The sequence below is a fragment of the Colius striatus genome, chromosome Z (assembly GCF_028858725.1).
Source record: "Colius striatus isolate bColStr4 chromosome Z, bColStr4.1.hap1, whole genome shotgun sequence".
In the NCBI taxonomy this organism is placed as follows: Eukaryota; Metazoa; Chordata; class Aves; order Coliiformes; family Coliidae; genus Colius; species Colius striatus.
Window position 1 is genome coordinate 66,861,993 of NC_084790.1, and position 27,099 is coordinate 66,889,091.

The 27,099-nt window shown below is 41.2% G+C and overlaps 1 protein-coding gene across 1 annotated transcript in view; it reads left to right on the plus strand.

Annotated features, from left to right (window-relative positions):
• The window catches only part of NTRK2 (neurotrophic receptor tyrosine kinase 2), a 210,387-nt gene that overhangs the window by 54,027 nt on the left and 129,261 nt on the right, over nucleotides 1-27,099 (plus strand). Inside the window, exons 9-11 of the mRNA XM_062017810.1 lie at nucleotides 1,366-1,398; nucleotides 6,363-6,463; nucleotides 7,578-7,677. Of these exons, the coding sequence (XP_061873794.1) occupies nucleotides 1,366-1,398; nucleotides 6,363-6,463; nucleotides 7,578-7,677 (234 nt within the window). The remainder of the gene's footprint in view (nucleotides 1-1,365; nucleotides 1,399-6,362; nucleotides 6,464-7,577; nucleotides 7,678-27,099) is intronic.

Consider the following 27,099-nt stretch of genomic DNA (forward strand, 5'->3'; position numbering starts at 1 on the left):
GGATGCTTTATAATGAAAAAACTCTGAATCCATGGACTTTTATGGACAGAAAACCCTGGTCAGAAGTGGCTTGAGGACAGATAGTACAATCTTTTTTTACTTGTTTATTTCTGGAGATTGACAAGGCAATTCTCATGGGGTCTATTAACCTATATCTCTGAATACTAGAATATTTTCAAATGCATTTAAAAATAAACCTAATTAAACCTAATATCTGCTGCCATTCTGTAAATAGGTTTCAACTCTGTTTAATATTTTCAGCACAGATTCTCATGCTGTTGCCATAAGCAGAAACAATGGTGTTCTGGTTGTACTCCGCAGTGGCTTTATGCCAGTGTAGCACCACTGCTGTGTATTTACTGTGGAGTACTATAAACAGAATTGTGCTTTTTGAAGTTTGATTCATCTTTAGAGATTTTAACTATCTGTTAATTTTATTTCCAAACTAACAAAAAAAAAAGAGTAAAAATATGGAAGATGTGATGAGGAGCCTACTGCATAAGCTGTGGTATAAATACATTACAGACCAGAATGAAGTATGTTGAAACACAACAGAAGTGTCTTTCAAAGTGTGAATAGCCTTAATAGTACACTAATTTCAGTGGGTGTTCTGTGCATTGTATTCACATATGTGCTAGGCCTTACATATGTGCAGTAATTAGAAAAAGCTAAACTGGAACTAGTGAAATTTGGAAGGGTGGAGACTAGATGACTATCCATTTGGTTGTTTAAAGGTTGGTTTCTGAGACGTCTGACTTGTTTGGTAAGTGCTCTGTCTGTGTACCAGCTGTGCAGCTGCCTTGCTGGAAGCATCCTTTTACAGAACGAACGAAATGTTGCTGCTTAATTCATTGCTACCTCTAGCTGTTAACTTGCCAGCTTGCAGCTAAACCGGTTTGCTCTCACAGTGATGTAATAGCAGATTTTTTTACCAGGTAAAAGTAAGTTGTCGTTAATGCTTACTGAAGTCTGTTTCCACTTAAGGTCAGGGAGAATTTTAATATTGATTTTTCAACAGAAATAGTTATCATTGCACTTATTCCAGATATACATTAACAGCAGAAAGCAGAACTTTACCCAGTTGGGAAATGTACCTGCCTTTGCCAGAGCTAGTGCCCTATGCATTAGCTGTTTCCCGTGAAGCAAAATGTTAACCTTTGGGATAGCTCTCAAATGGTTTTAAATGTACTCTGATAAAAAAGGTACTACAATGTATTGATGTTGTTTGCATTTATGTAGGTACTGATCATTGCTGTTGCAAGTAATGTGTTAGCTCTTAAAAATTCCTGAAGAAACTCTTTCTCTTCCAGCATTTGCAGTCTATTTACAAAGCTTTTTCTTTTTTTCCCTCTTCTCCATGTACAGGTAGTGGCCCAATTGTGGATCCAGACGTTTATGGTATATATTTGATTTCCTTCTCCTTTTTTTTTATTAATGATAGAAATGAAACCATTAAAATGTTGAATTTCAGGCTTGTTTAAATTGAAATGAAACATACTATAACACAATTCTAAAAATTACATAGTATTTTTGATTTTTCTCCTTCCTTACGTTATCTAAGTTACATAGAGCAATACAACGTTTTACATTCTAGTGTGAATCAAAAGCAGAAGAGGAGAAGCATAAATCCACTGCTATGAATGGTTGCAGTTGATACTATGAGATGACAGAAGTCTGGTGTAGCTCACAGGCATGAGATTTTGTGAACCTTTTGGAGGCATTTCTTGGAGGACAGTTTATGATTTCTCTTTATATAACATAATTTATTTTTTCAAAGATGATTCCATACTTGTTTGCCTCCAAAAATGTACCCCTAAATCCCACTTAAAAATGAGGTTGGCACAACTAAGTTTTCCTGTAGGCAATTTATTTTGCTTTCTGCACTTATTTGTACCTTCCCTTAATCTCTCTTGCATAAGCAGACTATCAGCTCAGTGATATCTGAGTGTGTGCCAGAAGATTGGATGACATTAGTGCTTTAGTTAGGCGAAATGTTTTGGTCTGTACCTAGTAAAAGCCAGTGAGCACTGGAATAGAAGCTGCAGAATGGAAAACAACTGGCTAGCTTTACATAATTCTTCTAGTGTACCTATGGTGAGTATAAAAGTCCATCCTAACCAACACACCTAAACACCCTTTAGCTTCCAGCTAAACGTGAATCCAGGTGGATTCTGTTTGGAGTACTTTTTATTTGGATGAAATGGCCCATGACTCAAGTTTCCTTAAGCAGATTTAAATGTTATTGCTTTGATTCCATTCCATCTCATTAAACTTCAGCGAATGTGCAATTGAAGCATCAATTTGGCTTTAAGTGCTTAGAAATACTAAAGGATAGCTTCCCCTCCCTCTCTTTCCAAATAGGTTTTTTTTGGGAGGTGGTGGGGTGGTGATAGTTTGTACAATTTCTTATATTTGTTTTGTTATATAAGCTGTATACATTAATATTTTGATTATGAGCTGATTATCAAGGTCATGATGCCTGTGTATGGCATGCACCATGTGAGTGTCATGGATCAATTCACTTGGATAGGTTCCACTGGTGGATCATAGCCTTCAAGACCTAGTCCAGATGAAAGCAGCCTTCCTGGGTTTTCTTTCTGCTGTTTGAAACTGCTGTCTTTGATCTTTGTTTCAGTGACTCACTGCTTGCTTTGAGAAACACTTTGTAGTCCAGACTGTTTCCCTAATTATTCCAATTTCACAAGGCTAGTTAGTGAGGTGAATAAATGAGGCAGTCTATGGACTGCTACACTTGTTCAGAAAACCACTGCTGGCCTGATAGTGGGACCCCTGGGATGAGCTTCTCCCAGAGACTCAGTAGTTTTCCTGATTCTTTTTCCTACTGCTTTATGCTTTTTTTAATAATCTGTTTACCCACAGATTATGTTGGAAGGAAGATTTAAAGCATCACCCCTGCACCCACATCCCAGAACCCCTGCCACCTTCTTACTCTTAAAATGTATTTTTCACAGCTCTGTGCTAATTGTATTGCAAATGTGCCTAGTGTAAAGGCAGCAGCAGTGGATTTGGTCCTGCTCAACACTGGGACTAGCTGTGCATCTGTCACTGTTGACTACACATAAAGTTAATGGGAGTTACAAGGTATTACCCTCCAAGTGTCAAGGTGCTGCCAGGCCCGGAGTTCTCTGTCAGAGTTCATCAGGGCAGGGCACGGCAGCCAGGCCCGTCCCAGCATCCCAACTAGGAGTTGCATAAGCAAGGGTTGGGGGAGAAACCATGGGCAGTCACAGCTGAGTCTGGGCCATGGGTCTGCAGGTGGGCCTGGCTCAGCAGGGCCCATGGGGCTAGGCTGTGAGGAGATGGAGGTGGCAGAGGGCAGGGGACTCCAGCCTCAAGTGCCTCTCTGCACAATCTGAAAAGGCAGAGAGCAAAGCCCTTTGTAGCCAAGTTTGGTCTGTCCTTTGTGAGTTGACCTTCTGTGCCCTGTGCAGCATGTAAAGTGTTTTTCAAACGTTTGCCGTTAAGCATTTTGAGCATACAACAGGAAGCAGAAGAACTGATGAGGTGGGAGCAAGCTGCGTGACATCCTGTTTGCTGGGTGAGTCCCGGCTTCCTGAGGCACTGCCTGCTGCAGGCACGGAGCAGTTACTAGTGCTTCCAGCTCACCTCTGTGGCACCTCTCAGAAGAGGCAGAGGAAATGCCGTCCTGGCCCTGTCTGGGAAGTAACTAAGAGAAATGAAGCAACTCAGCTGGGGCTGAGCAGGAAGTCAAATGCAGATCCAATTCCTTTGGCTCTGAGTTCACATCTTTGTGTCACGCTGCTTCTTCTGACATGGTTGTGAACATGAGAGAGACAACATGCCGTGTATCAGCTCCTCAGAGGTCTATGCAGAGTGACCCTTGCCCAGTGCTGGTGTGATAGTGCTCTTGGCTGTATCTCAGTTGCCATGCACCTTGTTTGTGTAATGGCTGCAAAGTACTGCATATCCTCAGTTGTGATTCACCACAGTTGCTGTAGTCACAGGTGGCTGCGTGAGGTACATGGCACCGGGGAGCCTGGTCCTGAAGTGATACGAATCCCACGCAGTGTGAGTCAAGAGGCGTGACCCTGTCTCTTATCAAAGTGCTCGGTGACTGTGTCAGGATTTCATAGTGAAATGAACAGGAATTTGTTTAACTCGGAATCACCTGGTTTTAACTGGGTAGCTGTTGCATGTGTTTTTCTTGCCTGGCTCACCCATTTCAAAAGGCTTTGAAGATCTGGCAGTAGTTCAAATGCAAGTGCTTCACAGTTACACAGCGTGGAATGGCAATGCAACACCAGTGTACCAGGTGGCCTACTTTAGCTCTTGTCCATTTCAATATAAAAGTGCATTCAGAGGATTCACAGACTAGACCTGAAGCACTCTGCATAGTTCTCGTTAGTCCTTCAGGATGTGATTTCCAGTAGCTTAGTAGAGATGTGAGGATACACAGACCTGCTAATAAGCTTTTGCCAACCACTGTTTACAAATAAATTTAAAAACAAACAAATTCCCTCCTGAAAATTTGTATTATAGAACCAGAGCAGTGAAGGCTCTTGAATATTTGATTTGTATGTCAGTCTTAGAAAGCTATGATAAATATAGTGTTGGTCAAAACTTAACTTTGAACGATATTCCCAGCTAATTCTAAAGCTACTCCAACCTTGTAGGCAATAATACTTGTTATAAAGTGGGCTCTACCTGCAAAGGAGTGGAGCAAGGATCTCCTCTGTTGCTGTGGCAAAGTGTGTAGTTGTGATGGTCTGCAAGCATCCTGCCTGAAAGCCCAGGCTTCTTGTGCAGGTGAGCCATCTGGGCAGGGTTTGTGCTGCCTGGAGTACAGAGTGCTGTTCATTTGTCTCTTGCCTCTAACCTTGCTGTGCAGGACGCTCGTAAGCATAGAAATGCAGTGGTGAGCTGGAGAATTCAAATAGTAAAAGATCAGGAAGTTAAATATTGTTTCTTATCAAAGCTCTGTATACTTAATATGTATATTGGCTTGAAAAAAGTCCTCTCCTTTAGTATGCATGATGTGGAGACAAAATACACTAGCTGACCTGGTTAGAGAATCTGACTGTAGCATTGATGCCAGAGGTAGATCTGTAGCTTCATATACCAAAAAATCTGCAGTGTGCTGAGTGCTTTGCAGAAGGCAAATGTGTTTGTGCATGCATGAAGATCAAAAGCCCAATGCAGCTTATTGCTAGCATTGCCAGCTGAGCTTTGGAGCTGAAGAAGACAAACTCTACTGAGGCACGAGCCCCTCCTGCCCCTCCTTGAGCAGTAGCTTGGTGATTGGAAGAGCTCCTGTGTCTGTGGTTACTGAGAGCTGTGCCCCTGCTTGCTGCATTTTCAGATTCACAGTTAAATGTCAGCTATAGGCTTATGGCACTGATTGTAATCAAAACATGTAAAGAAATACACAGTTAATTGCAAATTTAAATTACAGTGCTGGAGGTGCATTTGGTAAATAGATGGCTGTTACTGCCCTTGTTTGTTTCTTCCATCTGCACATATTACAGTCATAAAATTGAAACATTATGTTTATTTCCAGATGTAGTCATAAAATGTGTGTAGCATAAAATTTTATTTTAATGCACATTTCTCTAAATTCATATGTATACTAATTAATTATTTTTATCTCATTTGAATAATTTTAAAATTATGGCCTGTAAATATCTGTTTCATTTAAAAATAATTATAAATAATTAAGCCATGTAATTTCTGGATTCACCCCTGCAGACCTGTCAGTGGAATTATTTTGATAAATCAAATTTCTTTTTATCATCTCAACCACTTAATTTTTTAAAGGCTAACCTCTATGACAATTTATCATACTAAGCTATAACCTCTGTGCACACAACAGTATTTTTAAATTATTTTAAAACACAGCCAGCTATTTCACATTTGATGGTAATAAACTAGCTAAAAAACCCATCTGCCAAGTTCTTCTCAGCTAAACAAATCTCCAAGCTAGTTTCTAATACTGTCCTATATTTGGCTGAATATAAGGATGGGGAAGTTTAGTGTGGAGGACAGTCTTTTTTTAAAAATGGGAAGTCAGAAGTGCATAAAAATACCTTTATGGGTGGATTTCTTATTTAACTCTAGTTTTTCCAGCAGGTATACACGTTATAGTGTAGATTGCTTCTTTTTGAAGTTTGTCAGTCACAATACGTTTGCTAGATTGTCTGCCACAAGGGTCTCCCACCTGAAATGTTGCAACTACTTGAGCAATTATGTGTTGTTTCCAAAGAGCTCGAAGTTCTGAGAGTTGTTAGTGGCCTTACCATTTTACAGAGCAGAAATAATGAAGAGATCTCTTTGCCCTTTATGGTTACAAAATTATAAAAGCAACCTTTTTTTCCTTTCCTAAGAGTATGAAACCACACCCAATGATCTTGGAGACATCACCAATAACAGTAATCAAATCACTTCTACGGATGTTTCTAACAAAGACAATGAAGATGGCATCACTGTAAGTATACACATTGCTTCCTGTTCTGTTGGCAGACTTTCTGGCTGTATAGCTCTTAAAACTGTGGAGTTTGTAATATGACCTTGAACTACCAGAACATTGGAGCAGTCACTGTGTTGTGATCAAAACTTGGAAAAAAAGGGAAAAAAAAGACAATCAAGGCTTCCCACTCTTTTGTCCTCCCCTCATTTTTTAAAAGAGTGAATCACTTTTCAGTCCAAGTAAAATGGCTGAGTTTTTTGTTTTATGCTTTTCCAAACAGCCAACTTTATTTTTTTAGCCTAAGACTTTCCTTCTAATTTTAGCTAAGGAGGGAAGTTCTTTATTTACAAAATAAAGACATCTGAATTCCAGTCCTGGAGTCAGCTCCTCCTTACAGAGAGGATGTGCTGCAATAAACTTTCAAATTCGAGTAATCAATTTTCAAAACAAGATTTCATGTAGGTTTTTTTGTAGTAGATTCTAGGATAAGTAACTGAATTGACAGGCCTCCTTCTTTGCTCCCTCACCTCTCCTGCTGTGCTGAATTGAGTTGTTTGAAACAGTAGAGGGTGGTGAGACTGGTTGATAGTGCAGCCTCACTGCCTCAGTGTCTCTGTAAAGCAGCAGGCAGTGAACAACGTGTATTTGTGAACTGGAGAGTGGACTGTGCGTTGTGAGGATCCCAGGCAGCCTTGTTTTGTGTGATGCCTTGATATCTTCTGATTCAATCCCCTCTGCCAGCATGAGGCCAAAGGGACCAGCATTGTTGCTTAGGGTTTTGTCTGCTCTGGCTTTGATATCTCCAGCAATGGAGACTCCACAGCCACTCCAAGCAATCTGTACCATTCTTCAACCACCCTCATAGCAAAAAAAAAAATTCCTATATGATTTTCTTATATGTTTTCTTATATCACTCTGCTGTAAAGGAAAAGGATGATGTGCACTCCCACCCACCTGCCTTGAACATGTAGGATGTTGAAAAAGCTGTTCTCAGAAGTGTCTCTCCTCTGCAGGATAGAAGAAACCTCAACAAGTGGCTTTCATCTGGGTTAATCTGGATGTATGCTGAGTGTATTTGAAGGTAATTCATGAGAAGAAAGCAAGCAGATCTGTTTGTATCCTCTTTTTTTAGGTGTATGTTGTGGTGGGAATTGCAGCACTGGTGTGCACCGGCTTAGTAATAATGCTCATTATTCTGAAGTTTGGAAGACACTCAAAGTTTGGGATGAAAGGTAAGCAGAATTGGTTTTTGTACCTTCCAGAATTGTTGTGGGTTTGTACAAGTTGATACTATAAGCCTCTGCGTTGAGAGCAGTGAAAGTAAAGTGCCATCACATTTAGCTTTCCATTTAGTCATGCAGTAAAGAAAGAGGTAGATATGGACAGAGTGTAGAATTTTAGAACAAACCTTTTTTTTTTTTTTGTGATGACAAACCACACTTCTATCACTTCTGCTGCAAAGCTCCCTGTGATGGGTCCTGGTGTAAATTATTGCTTGAGTCAGTCTAGGTAGGAAGTAGATGGAATTGAAATTTATTCTGATATGAGTTTGATTGCAACAATTTGATGAAAATCTATGCTGTATTACTTGGATCACACTATGATGTTATATTGATATATTCAAGGGGAAACAGTGGCAGGAGTGCAAGGTGCATTTGTAGTGGTTCCTGTCATACCAGTGCTTTCTGACAGATGCATTTTCTTGAGCTTCTCTTTGTATCTTGGGGAGCAGCAACTGGAGAGCGTGGCAAGTGCTCCTGTCCCTGTGGAAGGGGGAAATCTCAGTTCTTCCACTTATTCATTTATTTATTTTACACCCAGATGGACATATGTGCAATATAGAAGTACCTACAACAATTCCACTACTGTATTATTTTACTGATACCATCAGTCTGTGGTGATGCAGGTGAAGTTGTATTAAAAAAAACAACCAACCACTTGCTGTTTTGTTGGGAGGACTGCAAGGTGCTTTGGGGTGTGCTAAAGGAGGTGAGCTTTTGTTCTTAAGATGAGAAAAAAGGCTAGAAAAAACTTTCTGCAGTGGAACAACTGTTCAGCATAAATTTTGTTTTTTAAAATTTGCATTATATATTTAAGATGAGAAAATGAGGTTCTATGGAGAGAGTGCTAAGTTATCTTTCAATAGGCTCCTGTTAACCACATTCCTCTCAGCTGTGCTTATGACACAGCAACACAGTACCAAATGAATGTATATTTTAGTAACCCTTGCTTGCTCTTGACAAGTTTTTAGAGGTATCTGCCGTGTATTTTGTTGACAGGATTGTTACTGGAACAGATAAGACTTTAGTAGTGCAGATACACAGTTAGTACAGATTAGCTTGCTGATACGGTAACCTTTTCTCTCACCGCCGTCTTATATGACAGTCTCTACTCTTTGAGTGAGCATTAAAAAAGGACAGTCATTGTGAAATATCCCCAATAGCAACATGTAGCCAGCAAGGTAGAGCTGCAGAGTTTTTGGAGCAGTTTTTGCAGTCAGTATTGATCAATGCATTTAAAATGTGTATCTTAGAAATTCCAAATGAAGGGATTGAGTTGTCTACCTGCAAACTTCATGAGGTGTTTGCCATTGAATTCAGACACAGCAAAATTCGTCCCAGCTTAGTGTAGAGACATCAAGTTATAGTTGGTGGTTTAACAATGGTCTTTGTAGGGAAGTGGGAAGGAGTAAAATATCCAGATTGCCATTGAAAATATTTCTAAAACAAAGTGAAAAAATAGTATTTTCAAATCTTCCCCAGGAATTAATGTGTATTTTACATTCATAAAAAGGAAATTCCTGAGTTACATTAGGCAGAAATGCACAAAAGGCTGTGCTTCCTTTTCTGTTACCTGCAAGAGTACAACATGGTCACCTCAGACACCCTGTCATTAAATGTCTCCCCACCCTTCTTCAGCAAGCAGTTTTGAAAAAAACAAAGTAGTCACTCAGTGCAGCAGTCAAACTGGCACTCAGTGGTATTTTTCATGTAACTATGTACATGGAAAAAATGATCCACTGAAAATCAGGAAAAGAAATATGTAAATAGGTGATCATCATTGCGTGTCCCATAACAAATGTCTTTGTGTAAGGGATGAAATGTTCACCCCACTTGGGTCCACACTAGGCATCTACAGCTTCTTGAAGATGTTGCTTTATGACTCATATTTTTAAATGCCAGTTTATCCCATCTTTTGCATGGCCATCATCTTCCCAGTTCTTAGACTGTGTCCTTGCTGAGTCCTTCTGCACTTGAAGAGAATGGAGTGTGGGACTGACAGTGATAGCGTCCCCAAGAAAGGGATATGAAGTAGGTGGCTGTCTGAACCGTGCTGCACCAGAGCTGCCCATACCTGAAAGCACTATATAAACTGAAGTGCAGGAAACAGGTCAGATGCCCCTGTTGTCTTTTTTCCAGTACCAAACTGAGCAAAAGAGAGTCCATTTTATTTGACAGGGCACAGCAAGTCCTCTGGGAGCTTCCAGTTATTTTGCAGTACTGATCAATATCTGTCAAGGTCTGTTGAAGAGATGTATAAAAATAAATTACACTGTCTTTCAGCCTCTCTTAATTTTGCATATCTAAGAAACAACTTGGGAAATGTTAAATTCATTCAGTTATTTTCCAGATGGTATTAATAGAGTGTTTTTGCCAGTAAGGAGGACAGATAAAGTGCTAGTTCACCACCAATAACAAAATGAAAACATTTTGTTTGTGCTGGTCTGGATTCTGGTTAAAGTTAGGTTGCACTGTATGAGGCAATTGTTTCAATTCTTGCCTTGTTTCTGTTCATTGTTATCTTTTAGAGCTAGGGAAAATAGCAGTTTCTGATAGTTAACTTCAGGAACAGTATTAGTACAGAACTAGTCTGTAATCTGTGCTAGAGAGACTTTATTTAGAGTTAGTACAAAAAAACAATACTGTTGTTTCTACTCTGTGGATAAAATCTCATGTTGTGATGGTCTTCCAAACTTCCGCTGCAAATTCCGTCATAATTATTTCTATTTCTCTGCTTGTGTACATTTTAAACACCTTCTTTTACAGAGTTTGCTGGTAACGGTTTTGTGTGAAAAACTGCTTTTGGTTACTTGAATCTGGAGGTCAGCTTTTTAGACCCTTGCAAGATGTTTCAGGATAAATGGTGAAAGCTTAAGTTAATTTGTTAAATGTGTTCATTAAGATTTGTGGGTTGCTCTTACGAAAAACCTTTGCTTGCTTGCTTGCTTGCCAGAGGATGTGAAAATGCTTATGGTAGAAATTCATTGAAGGCTGCCAAGACAGCTTTTATCATTTTGTATTTCTGACTCCATCTATCTTATGAAAAATAAGAAGGGAACTGGTGTAGAGAGGGTTTGTGAACTCTGAGTGAATTTCTGAAAAAAGTAATTCTAGTCCTGTTTTATTATACATCTCATGTTGAAAAATAAATGCAAATAAACAACTAGTTGCAGTGTAACCAACTCAATACACAGTTTTAAAATGTTAATGTAACAGCATGCCTGTAAGCGTGAAAGGGGAAGTATGGAGGAAGTTGATGGAAGATAAATTGATGGATAAAGTTGGAAATAGCATCATTCAGTTAAAAAGAAGAAAATATTTTTGCTGATTTGAATGGTAATAAATTTTAGCACAGAGTGTCCCTGTTCCTTCAACAGGGCAATATCCATAGTGCTCCTTACTTTCTAGGAAAGCTGGAAGTGAGTGGTTACAGACAAGAGTATTATCACAGCTGCTTTACTGTAGACAGAAACATTTTCTCTAGGTTTCATTAAAACCAAAAGGGAGAACGTACTGCTCCCCACAGCAGCTCCTTACATCTTTTAAGAAGTTAACAAATAGAATCTGGCAGAAGTAGAGGGTCACATGTACTAATCCCTTTGGGATGAGAGAGGTTTATTTTAATGTTTGTATGACATTTCTGTCAGTGTCTTGAGTTGTGTGCAGTAGTGCAAAGGTAAGGAAACAGTTTGAAATTCCCATTGTACTTAGTGCCAGCTATATTGTCAAGCCTGTTGGCTTGGGTGTCACACTTTAAAAAGTGCTTCTCCTTACTCAAGTGTTCTTTGAGCTACCTCATTTATCTAAACATAAGCTGACAATCAATGCTTTGCCTCTTTTGTGGTCTCTCAAGTGTGTGCAGTTCAGAGTATAGAAGTTTGTCTTTTTCTGATCAGGTAATGAGATTGTGTGAGTCAATTTAAGGAAAACATTGTTCTTTTTAGGATGAACATTCCAAAATACTACTTTTCCTTCAAGCCCTTGCTAGATGCTTGTTGTAATTTTTGAGTGTATTTTTAAAATTTGGACTGTAAGTCAGGATGCTGTGCTATTTCACCAATCTTACTTAAAATTAAGAACATGGCCATGGATTTTGCCTGCCAATGTCAAAATGATATTTTCTCCTACTTCTTGATAGCTTTTTCTCTCAAGTGACTTTTGTAATTTTTGTGCTGGGCCATGAACTTCCTTGTTGGTTTTTTTTTTAGTTAAATGCTTTGTTTATCCCAACAGGAGCACATTGCTAAGAAATATTTTTTCTTCTCTATGTATCATTCACTCCATTGCTTGTAAACTCTTATTACATTTTGATCTTTGGTCCAAGAGACAGTACAGGAGAGGGCAGCTTGAAACTCATCTTTGGTTGCAGCATATTTCTCAGTTGCTGTACTTTATTTTAGTTTGGGTAAGAAGCATTGTACAGCCGCATGATAAAAGCCTCCTTACAAAGCAGTATCATTCTGACACAATGCATCTGTGATGACTTAAAAGTCTTTAACATTTATTTACCCAAGAAGTCATATTTACATGACTTTAAATACAATACTGTCCAGGTAAGAGTAGAGTGCTTTGGTGTTCTGGGTGAGCACTACCATTTATTGAGGCTTTTGCATATTCTTTTGGGTGTAACTTCAGGACCATCAAGAAAAATCTGTCGTTTACTATTTTGTCTTTGAGCATATAACAAATGGTCATTGTATTCGCTGATTTAATACATTTTAGTTGACTCCACATTACTGTGGGAGAGGGGGTGGTTGCAAGGCACTTCAAAACAAACCCTTCTTCATTCACATTGGTGATTGATGGGTTCAGATTTTGGAGACTTTAGATGACTTTAAGCAAGTAATTTGATGTACTGATAGGGGAAAAGGGAGAGCTAGGGGAAAAGGGAGAGCTGTTCTATTTATCGTTAACTCATGTGTAATCATGTCTGCTGAAGCAATTGGGATTTCTATAGACTAGGAGAAGAATAAAATGCAGCTAGAATAGAAGAGATTTTACTCCTTTCAATTCTAAACTAAGTACAAAATAAAAGCTTTGCATCTTCAGCCAAGACCTGCAGTTTGACGAATATGATTGGTCTGAAATAAGCTTGCAGTGAGGACTTCCTGGACAATTTTGCCTTGTTTGCCACATGGTTGAGAAGATGAGTTTGTAGCTTGGAAACACACTTACTGCTTGACCTTCATCAAGTCACTGAAATCCTGAACTTTTTGAGTTTTCACTTGTACCTGCAGAATTTATTTTGTGCTGTGTTGTACCTACCCAAATGCCGATTCTGTGGGTGTCAATCCTTTAATGTCTTCAGAATATTTCATTATTTAGTCAATGAGCAGAGTATAAAAAAGGGATTAATTCATGTGAGTCAGTGTTGTAAGATAAGATATAGAAAAAAACTATTGTGCTCAAATCTGCAGTATTTTTAGTGAGAAGACGTGTAAAGGCAATGATGATATTGCTCATCTGAGCTACACACAAGAAGCTATTTTTATTGTTTGACATTGACATTCCAGTCCCTGCAGTCATGGGCAAATCATACAAATTGTTGGTCTCGGGTACATCACTTTTATAATGGGGGCAGTAGTATTTATTTATCACGTGAGCATTTGGAAGATGCAGTTGTTAATGCTTCTAGATACCTTATTCTGGAGAAACAAATTGCTGTATGTACTTCAAAGAATGGGAGTTCTTATGAATTGATCCATTAAAGTAATTTTGCATAAGGGATTTTAAAAAAATCTTAAAATATTTAAGCCACCATTTTCTTATGTTCTGATAAAAAAAAGCTGTCTCTTAAAGCATTGTTTTGGGCCATGGCACCCAGTCAAAACATACTGTTAGACATTTCTAGCTTTCCATTCTAATTATTTACATAAAATTTAGTCTCTCAATCTCATCTTTCTTGTTCTATCTGTTACTAGTTTTCCCGAGTCTGATCCTAAAGTGTAAGATGTAAGACAGGAATGAAGCTCAGATTCTGTAGTAGGAACAAGCCAGTTGATGACATATCTGATAGATAACAGAGGATTTAGAGAGCAATCTCAAATCTGAAGCTGGGGAATTTAACATGATCTGCTTTGGTTGCAAAATCCAAACTCCAGTTGTAATGACTGAGGCAGAAAAGGAGTTGTCAATTTGTTGAGAGCTTCTTGTGATTCAGACTGCTGTATTGATAGATATTATTAACACAGGAAAATTATTTGAAACCTCATGTCTGTTACTAGTAAAAATACATGGAAAGCAAGATTAAACAAGTACCTGTTGTATTTCACCCCCCTTCCCCTCAAGAGAATGGAAGGAAGGAGTGCATGTGTGTGGTGAGTGTCAAGTGAGATGGAGAGTTAGGGAGATGCTGAGTAGAGGACAGCTTGGAGATCAAACGGAAAGACTGAAGAGAAATGAGGATAATGGGTAATTAAAGGTAGTGGATACACTGTAAATGAGGAGAGCTGTCAGGGCTTTACCTTAATATGGGCCAAGGCTCACAGGAGTAGCACAGTTCATAGATCAAAGTAGTGGCAGAAGAAAAAAGTCAGTCTTAAAGGCATAAACAGCAGAGCCCAACCGTGAGTTCAGTCTACATCCACAATTGCTTCACAAGACTTTGCTCCACAAGTCTATATTTTACAGAGCCCAGAGTTTGTCTTTTACTTTCTTATGTGTAAACGGCGAACACTTAGAATCAGAGAAGAATAGAATGGCAGGAGTTGGAAGGGACCTTTAGAGATCATCTAGTCCAACCCTACTGCAGAAGCAGGTTCACCTAGATCAAGTTGCATAGGAACACATCCAGGCGGGTCTGGAAGACCTCCAAGGAAGGAGACTCCACAACCCCTCTGGGCAGCCTGTGCCACTGCTCCGTCACCCTCACAGTACAATAGTTTTTTCTTATATTTAAATGGAACTTTTTGTGTTCCAGCTTCATCCCATTACCCCTTGTTCTGTTGCTAGCTACTATAGAAAAAAGTGATGCTGCAACCTCCTGACACCCACCATGTAGATATTTGTAAATGTTAATAAGATCAGTCTCCTCTTTTCTAGACTAAACAGCCCCAGTTCCTGCAGCCTTTCCTCATAAGAAAGATGCTCCATTCCCATGATCATCTTGATGGCCCTGTGCTGGACTCTCTCCAGAAGTTCTCTGTCCCTCTTATGCTGAGGAGCCTAGAACTGGACAGAAGGCTCCAGATGTAGCCTCACCAGGGCAGAGTGGAGGAGGAGAAGAACTTCTGTTGACCTACTGGCCACACTCTCAGGATGCCATTGACCTTCTTGGCCACAAGGGCACATTGCTGGCTCATATTTAGCCTATTATCAATCAGGACTCCCAGGTCTCTCTCTGCAGAGCTGCTTTCCAGCAATTCGACCCCCAGCCTGTACTGCTGCATGGGGTTGTTCCTTCCCAGATGCAGGACTCTGCACTTGTCCTTGTTGAACCTCATGAGGTTTTTCTCTGCCCAACTTTCAAGCCGGTTGAGATCCCACTGAATGGCAGCACAGCCTTCTGGGGAATCAGCCAGTCCTCCCAGTTTGGTGTCATCAGCCAACTTGCTGAGGGTACACTCTGTCCCCTCATCCAGGTCGCTGATGAAGATGTTAAACAAGACTGGCCCCAGAATTGGTCCCTATGGAACTCCACTGGCCACAGGCCTCCAACTGGACTCTGCGCCATTGATAACCACTCTCTGGGCTCTGTCATTCAGACAGATCCATCTCACTGTCCACTCATCCAAGCCACACTGCCTGAGCTTTCTGATGAGGATGTTGTGGGAGACAGTGTCAAAAGCCTTGCTGAAGTCAAGGTAGATGACATCCCCTGCTCTCTCCTCATCTAGCCAGCCAGTTATGCACTCGTAGAAGGCTATCGGGTTAGTGAAACAGCATTTCCCCTTGGTGAAGCCATGTTGACTCCCCCTGATAACCATCTTATCCTTCATATGTTCAGTGATAATATTCAGGATGAGTTGTTCCATCACTTTTCCAGGGATGGAGGTGAGGCTGACCAGCCTGTAGTTTCCTGAGTCATTCTTCCTGCCCTTTTTGAAGACTGGTGTGACATTGGCCTTTCTCTAGTGCTCAGGCACCTCACCTGGCCTCCATGATCGTTCAAAAATGATAGAGAGAGGCTTAGCAATCACATCAGCCAGCTCTCCCTCAGCAGTCTAGGATGCATCCCATCAGGCCCCATTGACTTATGAGCCTTAAGCTTGGCCAACAAGTCTCTAACCTCTTCGTCTTCCACCCAGGGCAAGTCCTCTGCTGTCCTGGCCGTCCTACTATCCTTGCTGCACTGGGCTTCCTGAGAGATGACCTTGGCCATAAAGACTGAAGCAAAGAAGGCATTCAGTACTTCGGCCTTTTCTGCATCCCTGGTCACCAGGGCACCTTCTGTGTTTAGCAGCAGGCCCACATTACCCCTCACCATCCTTCTGCTGCTGATGTACTTGAAAAATGCCTTATTACTGTCTTTAACTTCCCTGGCTAAATGTAATTCTAGAAGGGCTGTAGCATTCCTAGTTGCACCCCTGCATGCCCTGGCAATGTTCCTATACTCTTCCCAAGAAGCCAGCCCCTGTTTCCACCTCTCATAGGTGGCTGCTTTCTGCCTGAGTTGTCCCAGCAGATCCTTGCTCATCCATGGAGGCCTCCTACCTCCTTTTCCTCCTTTCTTGCACATTGGGACACACTGATCCTGGGCTTGGACAAAGCAGTGCTTGAAGACTGACCAGATCTCATTGGCACTTCTGTCTTCTAGAATCATATCCCATGAGATCCATCCAAGTAGATCTCTCAAGAGGCCAAAGTCAGCTCGCCTGAAATCCAGGGTCATGATCCTGCTTTGTGTTCTGCCCCTTCCACACAGGATCTTGAACTCTACCATCTCATGGTCACTGCAGCCGAGGTTGCCTCCAACCTTCACATCCCCAACCAGGCTCTCTCTATTTGTCAGTACCAGGCCCAGCAGCACACCCCTCCTCGTTGGTTCCTCAATCGCCTGCAACAGGAAGTTGTCATTAGCAATCTATAGGAACCTCCTGGACTGCGTGTGCTTGGCTGTGTGGCTATCCCAGCAAATATTAGGGTGGTTGAAGTCCCCCATGAGGACCAGGGACTGTGATCATGAGGCAACTCTCAGCTTTTCCTAGAAGGCCTCATCCACGTACTCGTCTGATGATCAGGTGGCCTGTAGCAAACACCTACAACAATATCACCTGCCTTGCCCTGCCCATTAATTTTTACCCATAAGCACTCTACTCTCTCCTCATCCCCATCCAGGCTGAGTTCAGTACACATTAATTGCTCTCTCACATAGAGAGCAACTCCACCTCCACGCCTTGTCACTCTATCTTTCCTGAACAATACATAACCCTCCATGGCTGTGCTCCAGTCATGGCAGCTGTCCCACCACGTCTCTGTGACCGCAATGAGGTTGTAGCCCCGCATCCGCACCCACATCTCCAGTTCCTCCTGCTTATTCCCCAGGCTGGGTGCATTGGTGTAGAGGCAGTGCAGGGGCTTACTCAAACACGCAGGTTCCTCTGGGCGGGTGCAGGAGGTTCCTCCCCGGTTTGGCTCCTCCTCAGGGTGGTCAGCCTTCCACATCTCAGCCTAGTGTGCAGATGAAGGACATTAATCATTGCATTCCTTGTCCTGCCCTGTTTCCCAGCTAGAGGGGACAGCTTGTTCTATTTTGCTTCTCCTCTCACCCCCCAAGTCCCTCAGTTTAAAGACCTCTTAAGTTTGCTAGGCTACTCCCAAATATTCCAGTGCCCTTAGGGTTGAGATGAATCCCATCAAGTCCTATCAAGCTGTAGTCCCCAAGGAAGGATCCATTGTCAAAGAATCCAAAGCCTTCCCCCTGGCACCAGTCTCTCAGCCAGGAGTTCACTTGGCTGATTTTTCCATTGCAGACTCCCCCTTTATGTCTAGTGAACAGGATAGAGGAGTAAATGACCTGAGCCCCTCTACATTTTACCTACTCCCCTAAGGTTTTAAAATCCTTTTGGATTCTGGAAATGTCATGCCTCATGACAACATTCATACCTACACTTACTTACCTACACTTACCTTTTTTTACATGGACTTTTGCCCATATGTAGATCGTGCTGTTTCGGGAATGCATTAATTTGTGAGGGCAAGTTGTGGTTTAGCCTATTGTCATGGTTTTTCCCAGCCATCAATGAAGCACCACCACAGTCACTTGCTTGTTACCCCCCCATCCACCTCCACCCTCATTAGGATGGCAGAGGCCTCAGTGAGATGGGAGGAAAAAATATAACCAAGGATGTTGTTGATTGAGACAAGGGCAGGGAGGGCTCACTGACAATTACAGCTCTGGGCAAAACAGACTCCAATACTCAGAGAGGAAAAGTAAGGAAAGTTTTTTCTACTACCTACAAGAAACAGAACAGAACAAAAAGCAGAAGCAGACCAGAATGATGAGAAAAATATAACTATGTCTTTAAGATCTCTCTCCCTCATCCCTCCTTTCTTCCTGGGCTCAGCTCAGAGCTCCTGATATCTCTTCCTCCTCCCCCCTAAACGGCTCAGAGGGGCAGGGAACAGGGCATGTGGTCGGTCTGTCACAGGTGGGCTCTGCTGCTTCTCTCTTCTCAAAGGAGGACAACTCCTTGCATTCTTGTTCTCCTCCAATATCGGTTTCCTCCCAGGGGACACAGCCCTTAAAGAACTTCTTTTCTGTGGGTTCTTCCCATCAGTTACAGCTTTTGCAAGTACAGGGTCCCACCCATGGGACATGGCCTCCTCTGGGCATAGTCACTGCCCCTGACACAGGGTCTTTTGTGAAGATCACTTAAAAACTAATCATGGAGACGCCTAATTCGCTCAACCCCGCTCAACCCTAGGAGTGTGTCTGACTCAGAGGTGGAGAGAATTTAGAGGAACTTATCACAGGAACCATCTTTACAGCCCCTTCCCCATTACTAGAAACAGCTCCATACAAAACCATGACACCCACAGAGAATTTTAGAGAGAAGTGAGACTGGGCATAGGAGGAGGTAATGTGGACTAGAGGAATGGGAGGTGGGAGAGAAGGAGGGGTCACAATACTTAAATGTTTATCTATAATCAGAGTGAGTTTAGACACAAAAATAGAAGTATTCGGGTGTGGGGAATGAATGGGAAGAAAGAAAAGGAGCAAAGAATAGCAAAGCCACCCTATGTTATGTATTGATTGTAGTGGTTTAGGCCCATCAGCGAACAAAAGACCACTATTAGCCTCAAATACCAAAGACCTGAGAATTGCCAAAGGGCAGGGAGGGCTTAATTGCCGCTTATGGTCCCAGGCAAAACAGACCAGGCTACTTGGCTTCTGGAAGAAAACAGAACATAATTTAATCCACCACCAACTAAAGCATAACCTTAAAACCCCAAAACATAACAAACACAAAACAACACAGAAAACAAACACAAAACAAACACAAAACAATCACTCCCCTCTTTCCCGAGCTCAGAGCCCTGATCCCAGTGTCTTCATCTCCTCCTCCACTGAACGGCCCAGGAGGGATGGGAATGGGAGTTGCAGTCAGTCTGTTCTGATAGTTTCTGTCATTTGCATCTCCTCAGGGCAGCTGGTTCTCCCTGCTCCTCTGCGGGGTTCCTCACGCTCAGCAGCCCTGCATGGGCTGCTCCCATGTGGGTTCATCCCAAAGGCTGCAGCTCCTCACTGCCTCTCGTGTTGGTCTGTTCTGTGGCCCGCAGGCTCTCCAGCGTGGCCTGTGCCACAGCTGCATGCTCACACAGTCTCCTGCCTGTCCAGGTGCACTGAGATGGAGCTGCTGGTGGCCCTCAGTCCTGCCGTTGACCTGCCATTGCCAGTGCCATAGGTTGCAGGGGTACAGCTGCGTTCTCACCATGGGTTGCAGAGGGGTCTCTGATCTGGTGCTCCTTCTTCCCTCCTGTGGGGTCCGCGTGGCCACCTCCATCTTGTACCACTCTTACACCTCCTAAACACTTCAAATTCCCATCCTTAAATAGCAATGGCAGAGGCACCAGATTGGCCTAGCTGGGCTGGAGGTGGGTCTGAACCTAAGAGGTGGGGGAGAGTTCAAGAACTTTTTACTGGGTCTTTACTGCAACTTGCTCCTCCTGTTACCGAGCAAAAGCTGCTCCTTGCTAAACCATGACATTGGTTTATTTTTGAGTGGCCCCAGTTCTCCAGTGCTTTAAACACCATATACTACAAAGTACATGCGTAATTGGTTGTGATCACCATTTGAGGAAATTTTGACTCTAGATGATGCAAGAACCCAAGCAGCTCTTAAACAATGTGGGTGGGAACATGAATAGTAGATAAATAGAAGGTATTCCTAGTAGAGATTACGCCCATTGTATGATCTCCAGCTAGGAAAAGGGCCAATATGGAAGCAGATGCTAGCAGAGGCACTGTTAGAGGCTACTTCTGGAGTCTGGTCCAGCTTGTACTGACCCACCACAGAAGAGCTGAAGCTGGCAGCCACTCAATGTCTACTCCAACACCCTGCTCAAAGCAGGGTGAGCTACTGCAGGTTGCTCAGGGCTGTGACCAGCTAGGGTTGAATATCTCCAAGGGTGAAGACTCCACAACCTCTCTGGCAATGTATGCCAGTGGTCAATCATCTTTTCACTACCATTTATTTTTTCCTTACCTTTATATAAATTTTCCTTTATTTCAGTTTGTGCCCACTACTGATTGTGCTGACGCTAGGCATGTTCAGTAACGCTGCAGAGGGACAGCAAAGGGGTGTGTGGGCAAAGATATTTTCTGAATTGTTCTGTGTTGCCTTTGAAAACTAGCTTAATTTTGAAGACAAGGAAGTGTTGAAAGGTTACAGTGGACTGCATGCTGTTCACTGTACAGTGACATCTTTTTCAAGGAAATTATTTGACTCAGATATGTGATTCTAAGTTGAATAACACTGCTGGGGATTACAAATATATATTGCTTGGGACTTTGCTCCACTCCTTTTACAATATTTGTTGGATTTTATGTGAATTTCGTTCTGTTTGCATTCCTCAGCTTTCAAAGACTCATGTAGCATTCTTCCTCTGATGAAGTTGTATTGATTTCTGATAAGGAACCTTTTTTTTTTTTCTTCTTCTTTTTTTTTCTGAGCTTGGGACAAATCTTGTGCTTGTCCTGAACAGTAGATAATGCAGCCACCCTGCTTTATAAAATTGTTTTCAAATGCCTTGCCTTGTTAGCTACTGTTAGCAGATGCTGAGATCTTAGTACAGTTGGAGTATCCTTTTTTTGTTCTATTCCTGTAAAAGCATTCAGTATTGAATTTTGCACAACAGGGAAAGATTCACTGTGGGCTCAGAGCCTGGCTGGCACACAGCGCTGTACTGTAGCTCTCCTCACAGCTGTTGTCATTCTGCTTCTCGCAGTAGAGCCATGTCTTTTAAAGGAGCATAGATGGAATCACAAAAAATGAAGACTAATTTAAATATGTTCCAGGCAAATGTTTGTTTCTAAAAAAGCACGACAAACAAAAATTGCTCAGAGATTGAATATGATTTTTAAAGTTTTCTGATGCTTATTTGAACGTTCTTCAAATCAAGCAAACTGCTTGTTCTTTCTTGCCTGATTTCGCAAAAGCACACAGGAGTAGACTTTTATCAACGGTTTCCTTTAATGCACCTTTAAGGCAAAGATGTCTTTGTTTTGTTTGTACAGTGTCATGGCATTACGCTCTTTGGATCTGAATATGTGGAGAAAGCATCAAGAATGTAGATTTTTCTTTTGCCAGGTTCATGGCATTTCAGAATGAACAAGTGCTGTAAAGCTATTGTTATGGAAGTGCTATTGCTTCTTAGGAGTAAATGAGGAAATATAAAAGTTCACAGGAATCAAGAAAAACTAAGACAAAAGGTAGCCTAGTTGCTTGCATATCTAGTAAAATAAACACTTTAGGCTTTATTTCAGTTCTGGGCAAAACTTCAAATAGATCATTCTATTTGAATGAATAAGTCCTTTTTATATCTCTGTTTCACACACACCTCCCAATACATGTTTATCATCTCCCAGGATATCTATAACCTGAGACCAGCTTTGCATATTAGCTGTTAACAAAGCCTGACCACTCCAGCCTGTGAATTCCCCAAGATATTTTCTTTAAGGGTAGCTGAACACACCTTTTCCAAATGACTCATAGCCATTCTCAGTTATTCTCTTCCTGGAGATAGTATACCTCCCCAGTGCTTCCCACTGACGTGATGCAAGTGTGCCAGTCCCCCTCACAGTGACCATCGTTTTAGTCTTTCACATTTATTTACTTAAAATATTAAGGCTATGGTCAGTCCTTATCCTAGATGATAATCCAGTGTAACAATCAGAATAATATATTATAAATAATGCCCTTTTTTCCCCCATAAATGAGTGATGAGGTGAAGTGGGAATAGTCTTCTCTATTTTGAAGTAGGTTTTTCTGCTGCCCTCAAGTCCTATTTTCTCCTAACACATCTGTTCAGTATCTTACATAAATATCAAAATTGCCTTTTTAAACAAGAGTCTGTCATTCTCTCTTATTTGTCTCTGCCCTGTTTTGTTCCATTTCATGCTGTTCATTTTGCCAATATGAAAAACCAGGAAGAATTGACAGCACTTCCAATATTGAAATGACAAACCAGATCTTGAAAGATTATATCAGTCATACTTTTTTGAGATTCTTTTTTTAAAAATTAAGATGGAGTTGAGAATATTTCTGATTTTTTTCTGTTTGATTTTTTTGTAACTTCTTTTAAGAGCTGGGTTGGAAGCAAGGTAACAAGGTCCTTTATAATGAAGTAACATGGATGAACTGTTTAGTAACTATCATTTATTCTAGGTCATTTTTGTTCTTAGTGTTAAAGATTAATGCCAGTGTTTCTTCAATTGCCTGGTGTAACTGAATGCCTTGTAGCACAAATGTGGTAATGCAAGAAATGTCTCTAAAATATCTTTCTTGTGTCACTGATACATGGTAAAGTGTTTGTTGTGAAGCTTCACTGTTCCTGGCAGCTGGTCAGCCAGTATGACCTGGGATCCTTCTCCCTCTGTGAGCTTTTTTCCATCTTGCAAACTTCAGACATCGATGGTATGATGATACAGAGAAGGCACATCTATGAACTCCGATCTTTTCCATAAGATCCATTTTGGATTTTAAATGCATCATCCTCATGGAGTAACAGGAGGTAGCCTATGGTCGAGACACAATCTCTGCACTGTCACAACTCCTCTGCAGAGAGTACATGGAAGCATCCATTCTGGAGGCATTCCTTCATAACCCTTGTGAGGAGTATTCATGGATTTGCCTGTATTCATGGATTTGCTTTCTTGTTTGACAGGGCCACTCCCACAAATAGATGTACGCCTTGTAAAATAGGGGAAATTTTAACTTTGATTTTGGTTGGAAGATGTGAGTGATTCAAACTTGGAGAGGAACACTCCTTAAAAAGCAGTGACCTTTTGTTTCACCTTGGAATACTCAAGCACAGGAGCTCTTGGCCACAGCTAAAACTTTTATTACTGAAGGGCTTCAAAGAAAGATTTGTGGCCCATTCTATGTTTGTGCCTTTTCAAAAAGATACGTTTCTGTAATTCATAGGAATAGATAGCAGCAGAGTTTTACCTTTCAGAAATACTCTTATTTCCACAGTAGTGTCTGAACTAGAATTTCTTGACATAGTTTTTTTTTTTTTTTGGAGAGAGCTATTGCAGTGTTCTGTCCACCTCTAGACCTGTATTGTTATCTGTTCTTTGCCTTTGGCATGTGGGGATATATGCACAGCAGCCCATGTTTTGGATCTTCTGCTGGCTCTGATACAGTTGCTCATTTGTTGAATGTTTCTCAAACTGTAGCTGCTTGAGGACCAAATTGATAGATTTTTGCCCATTGCCATCCCCTTGGAAGTTTCCCATGAGCTCTCACAGCTCTCAGTCACTTTAGAGAGCAGCAGATAGCCTATTCTGCTAAATTTCTCTTTTTTCTGTGCTTCTGGGTGCCAACTTGCCAGATAGACAGCTGTTGCAATTGCTTCTTACAGTGCCTGAAACTGGTGCACACATTGCAGCTGCTTTTGCAATGGCCATTCCCTTCATGCTCCAGGCAAACATTAGTGCAGACTGTTCTGTTGCCATCAGAAGTCTTGTAACCTACCAGTGGCACAGTAAATCCCAGGTACTGTGTGGATGCAGATTGTGAGGTAGGTCAATTGCACTGTGAGACTGAGTTTGAGCTATACAGTTATTAAGCACAAAGGCATCACCTCTGGCACCTTTGGACTGCAAAGGTATTCTGGATGAGTGTGACAATGTGCTTGCTCTGTGCTTATGTGATCCCTCGGGCAGATACGTTTGGTCCGTCAGAAGCAGGGTAGTAGATATTCATTTGGTTGGACCAATATGGCTGTTCTAATGTTCTGTGCCTGCTGCACCCAGGAAGGCTGGCAAAGGAGAGAAAGTTTTCTTGTCTCTGCCTTTTAAGCATTCTCTGCTTTGGTAAAGAAGAGTATAAAATAAGTAGATGTGACTTTAGTTAGCAAAGTAATAGTTTGGAATTTGTTATAGTTGATTTAGGGTGCAATTCACCAGATGATCTAGCATGATTGCAGAAGAACCAGAAGAAACATTCATCCTTTTGCTCCTTGGCAAATCAGGCAAGGGTTTTGCACATGGCATATGCTATAGGCTGTGTGTCATAAACTAGAGGAGTAAGGTAGCAAACCAACAGAGAAACTGAGGAGCATTTATGATTGCAAGTTGTTGGATCATACTGTCTGGAGGGCACAGGCAGACTTGGATAGTTTGAACCCCTGCTTTTTCTTTTGATGTGTTTGGACAGTTCCTGAACTCAGGTCAGAGTCTGTGCGTTCTCACAGGGGCTAGAAGCATCTGTGCAGTTGCATGGTTCAGACCCAAATATGCCAAATTTGAATTGTAAGGAAGTTGATATTTGTTGGAGAGGGATGAAACTGTCTTATTGTGCTTTCCTGAACCTTCTTTCTAGCGCAGCAGCCCAGCACAGTGTTGCCTGTGCAGCTCTAATCTGACAATTGTACCCTCATGGTGCCAAAGTGAGAGAGATTCCTAATGTGTGTTTGCAGTCATTATGCAATTGAGTGTGACCTACTGAAAACTGTTCATGCCACAATAGATGTTCACTATTAATCATAATGACATCACCTACTGCAGTGATGGTAACTTTTTCAAATTGTGACTTGCTCCCAGCAGCCATGAAAAAAATTTTGTTAAGTACAAGTTATGCTTCTACAAACAAGTGCTTTGACTGCATAAAGCTGAGCACTGTGCTTACTGACCATTACCTGTACAAAAAGGATGTTTGTTTGCACTGTGGCGTACACCAGCTGGCTTTGGAACAGTGATCTATCTCTTTGCCATCAGCTCCGATACTTTGTGCATACAAAATGAATGCCTGTAATTTATTACTTTAAAGTACAAGGCATAGAGTTTCTGAGAGTTTCCTGATGCCTTCTCCAGCTGTCCTAACTCCCAAGTTTATTTCAGTTTTAATTAGATGCTTCAGAGTTAGCTAGCTAGATACTCTTTTTTCAGCTCTTTCCATTGCAGCTGACTACTTATAACCTTTCTCCTCTGTTACAATTCTGAAAATGCACTCAGGACAGTGAACATTATGATGGAAATGCTTTAATTGAAATGTTTTCTTTCAGTTCAACAACTGTAGTCACCAATTTCTCTTGCCTCATTGTGACAGGAAAAAGAAGCAGCAGCTCAGCTACAGTGGAGACTTCAGAATTCAGTGGTTATTAATGTTAACTAGTCAAAAAGCTGTCTTAATGTGTAAAACTGAAGTAGTGTCCTTGCTAAATGGGGGGATTTTTGAAAGGTGAGGAGAAAGTGGGCTGTGTAGAATGGATCATTGATATCTAAAGATGTTGGTATGCTATGCCATTCTTCATAAAGAAAAAAAAAAAGTCCATGAGCCTGACTCCTTTTTTACACAATGGCACCTTTATATTACCCTGCCAGTAAATGAGTGTAGATGAGAATCGGACTCATATAGATTGATGGGGGTTAGCATTTCTTTAGGAAGAGAAGTGCAGCAGGCGGAGATCCTGTGGTTGGCTGTGTCAGCTTCCATGTGCATCTAGGAGAGCATCTTTACAGTAACATGAGAAAATAAATCCTCCCAGAGAATAGGTGGAACTTAATCTTGGCCTTTGGCTCCTCAATTAACCTTGGCACTGTAACACACTGAGCTGTGGATGAGGGCGCCACCTTTGAGTGGTTCTTAAATAGCTTCTTAAATAAGGGATGAAATATCAGGTTTTTGCTGGAATACTGCCTCCAACCGACATGGCAGGATTTAAAAAAAGGAAACAGCAAAGAGCCGTAGCTAATAAGGTCTCTCATGAACCTGCTGTGGACAGGATATGGACCAAGACCAGTTCTCCTAGATGAGTCTTAGCTACAAAAATATTGTGGAAGAGCAAAACTCTACAAGGTACCTGTAGCTGCACTTCAGATATACTGGACAGCATTGGCTAGTGTGTGTAGAAAGCAAAGAAGATACAGCAAAAGTATTTTACTGATGCAAATAAGAAAACTACCTGTGTCTAGTGGTAGATGTGAACATAGGTCACATCTGAGTTGATGAATCCTTTCTACAGAGACTGGTACATTCATGTATGCGTTCATGTATGCTTACACATTCCTGGCTTGGTGTGTAGCATGTCAGCTATAGACAGATAAATATCTTCTGTAATGGAACTCAAAATAGCTTTCTGCTTTGTTTAACAGACCTGTATGGTGTTCAAATATTTTTATTTGTCCAGTATAGTCAGAGTTTAGTCACTTAAAAACCAAATATGTCCATTTTCTAGATACTTCAGTGCTTTGTTGCTTGTGATTCACCCTTTGAAATGTGATTGTAGCTCTGGCACGTTTCTGTTGTTTAATTTCACTAAAAGGGATTGCTAATTATGCAAAATATATCTAAAATGTTAAGGACTGAAAAATAAGAAAAGTTAATTTTGTATGATTTTTCATAATTCCTGCAACACATACCTGACCGAGGAGATTTTCCTTTTCTGTGACATAAAGTTTTGTAATGCTTTGTGTAGGTTTTCATCTCTCTTCAACAGTAGTACAGGTGATTGGAGGTTCCTTGTACTAGCATCACCTTCACTGCTTCTTTGTGAAGAAAATTATGCTTTCTTTTCTTCTTTTCTGAAACTGATTGTAAGGCATTCAAGGATAATTTTGAGAAGAACTGTAATGTGTTGCAATTTGGAATGAAAAACTACCTCTGAATCTTAAGTCATGCAAAACTCTTAGCATGGAAGTGAATGATGTGTTATTTAAGCATAATAGGAAAGACAATTATGGGTCAAGACTACACTGAGTAAGGTCTT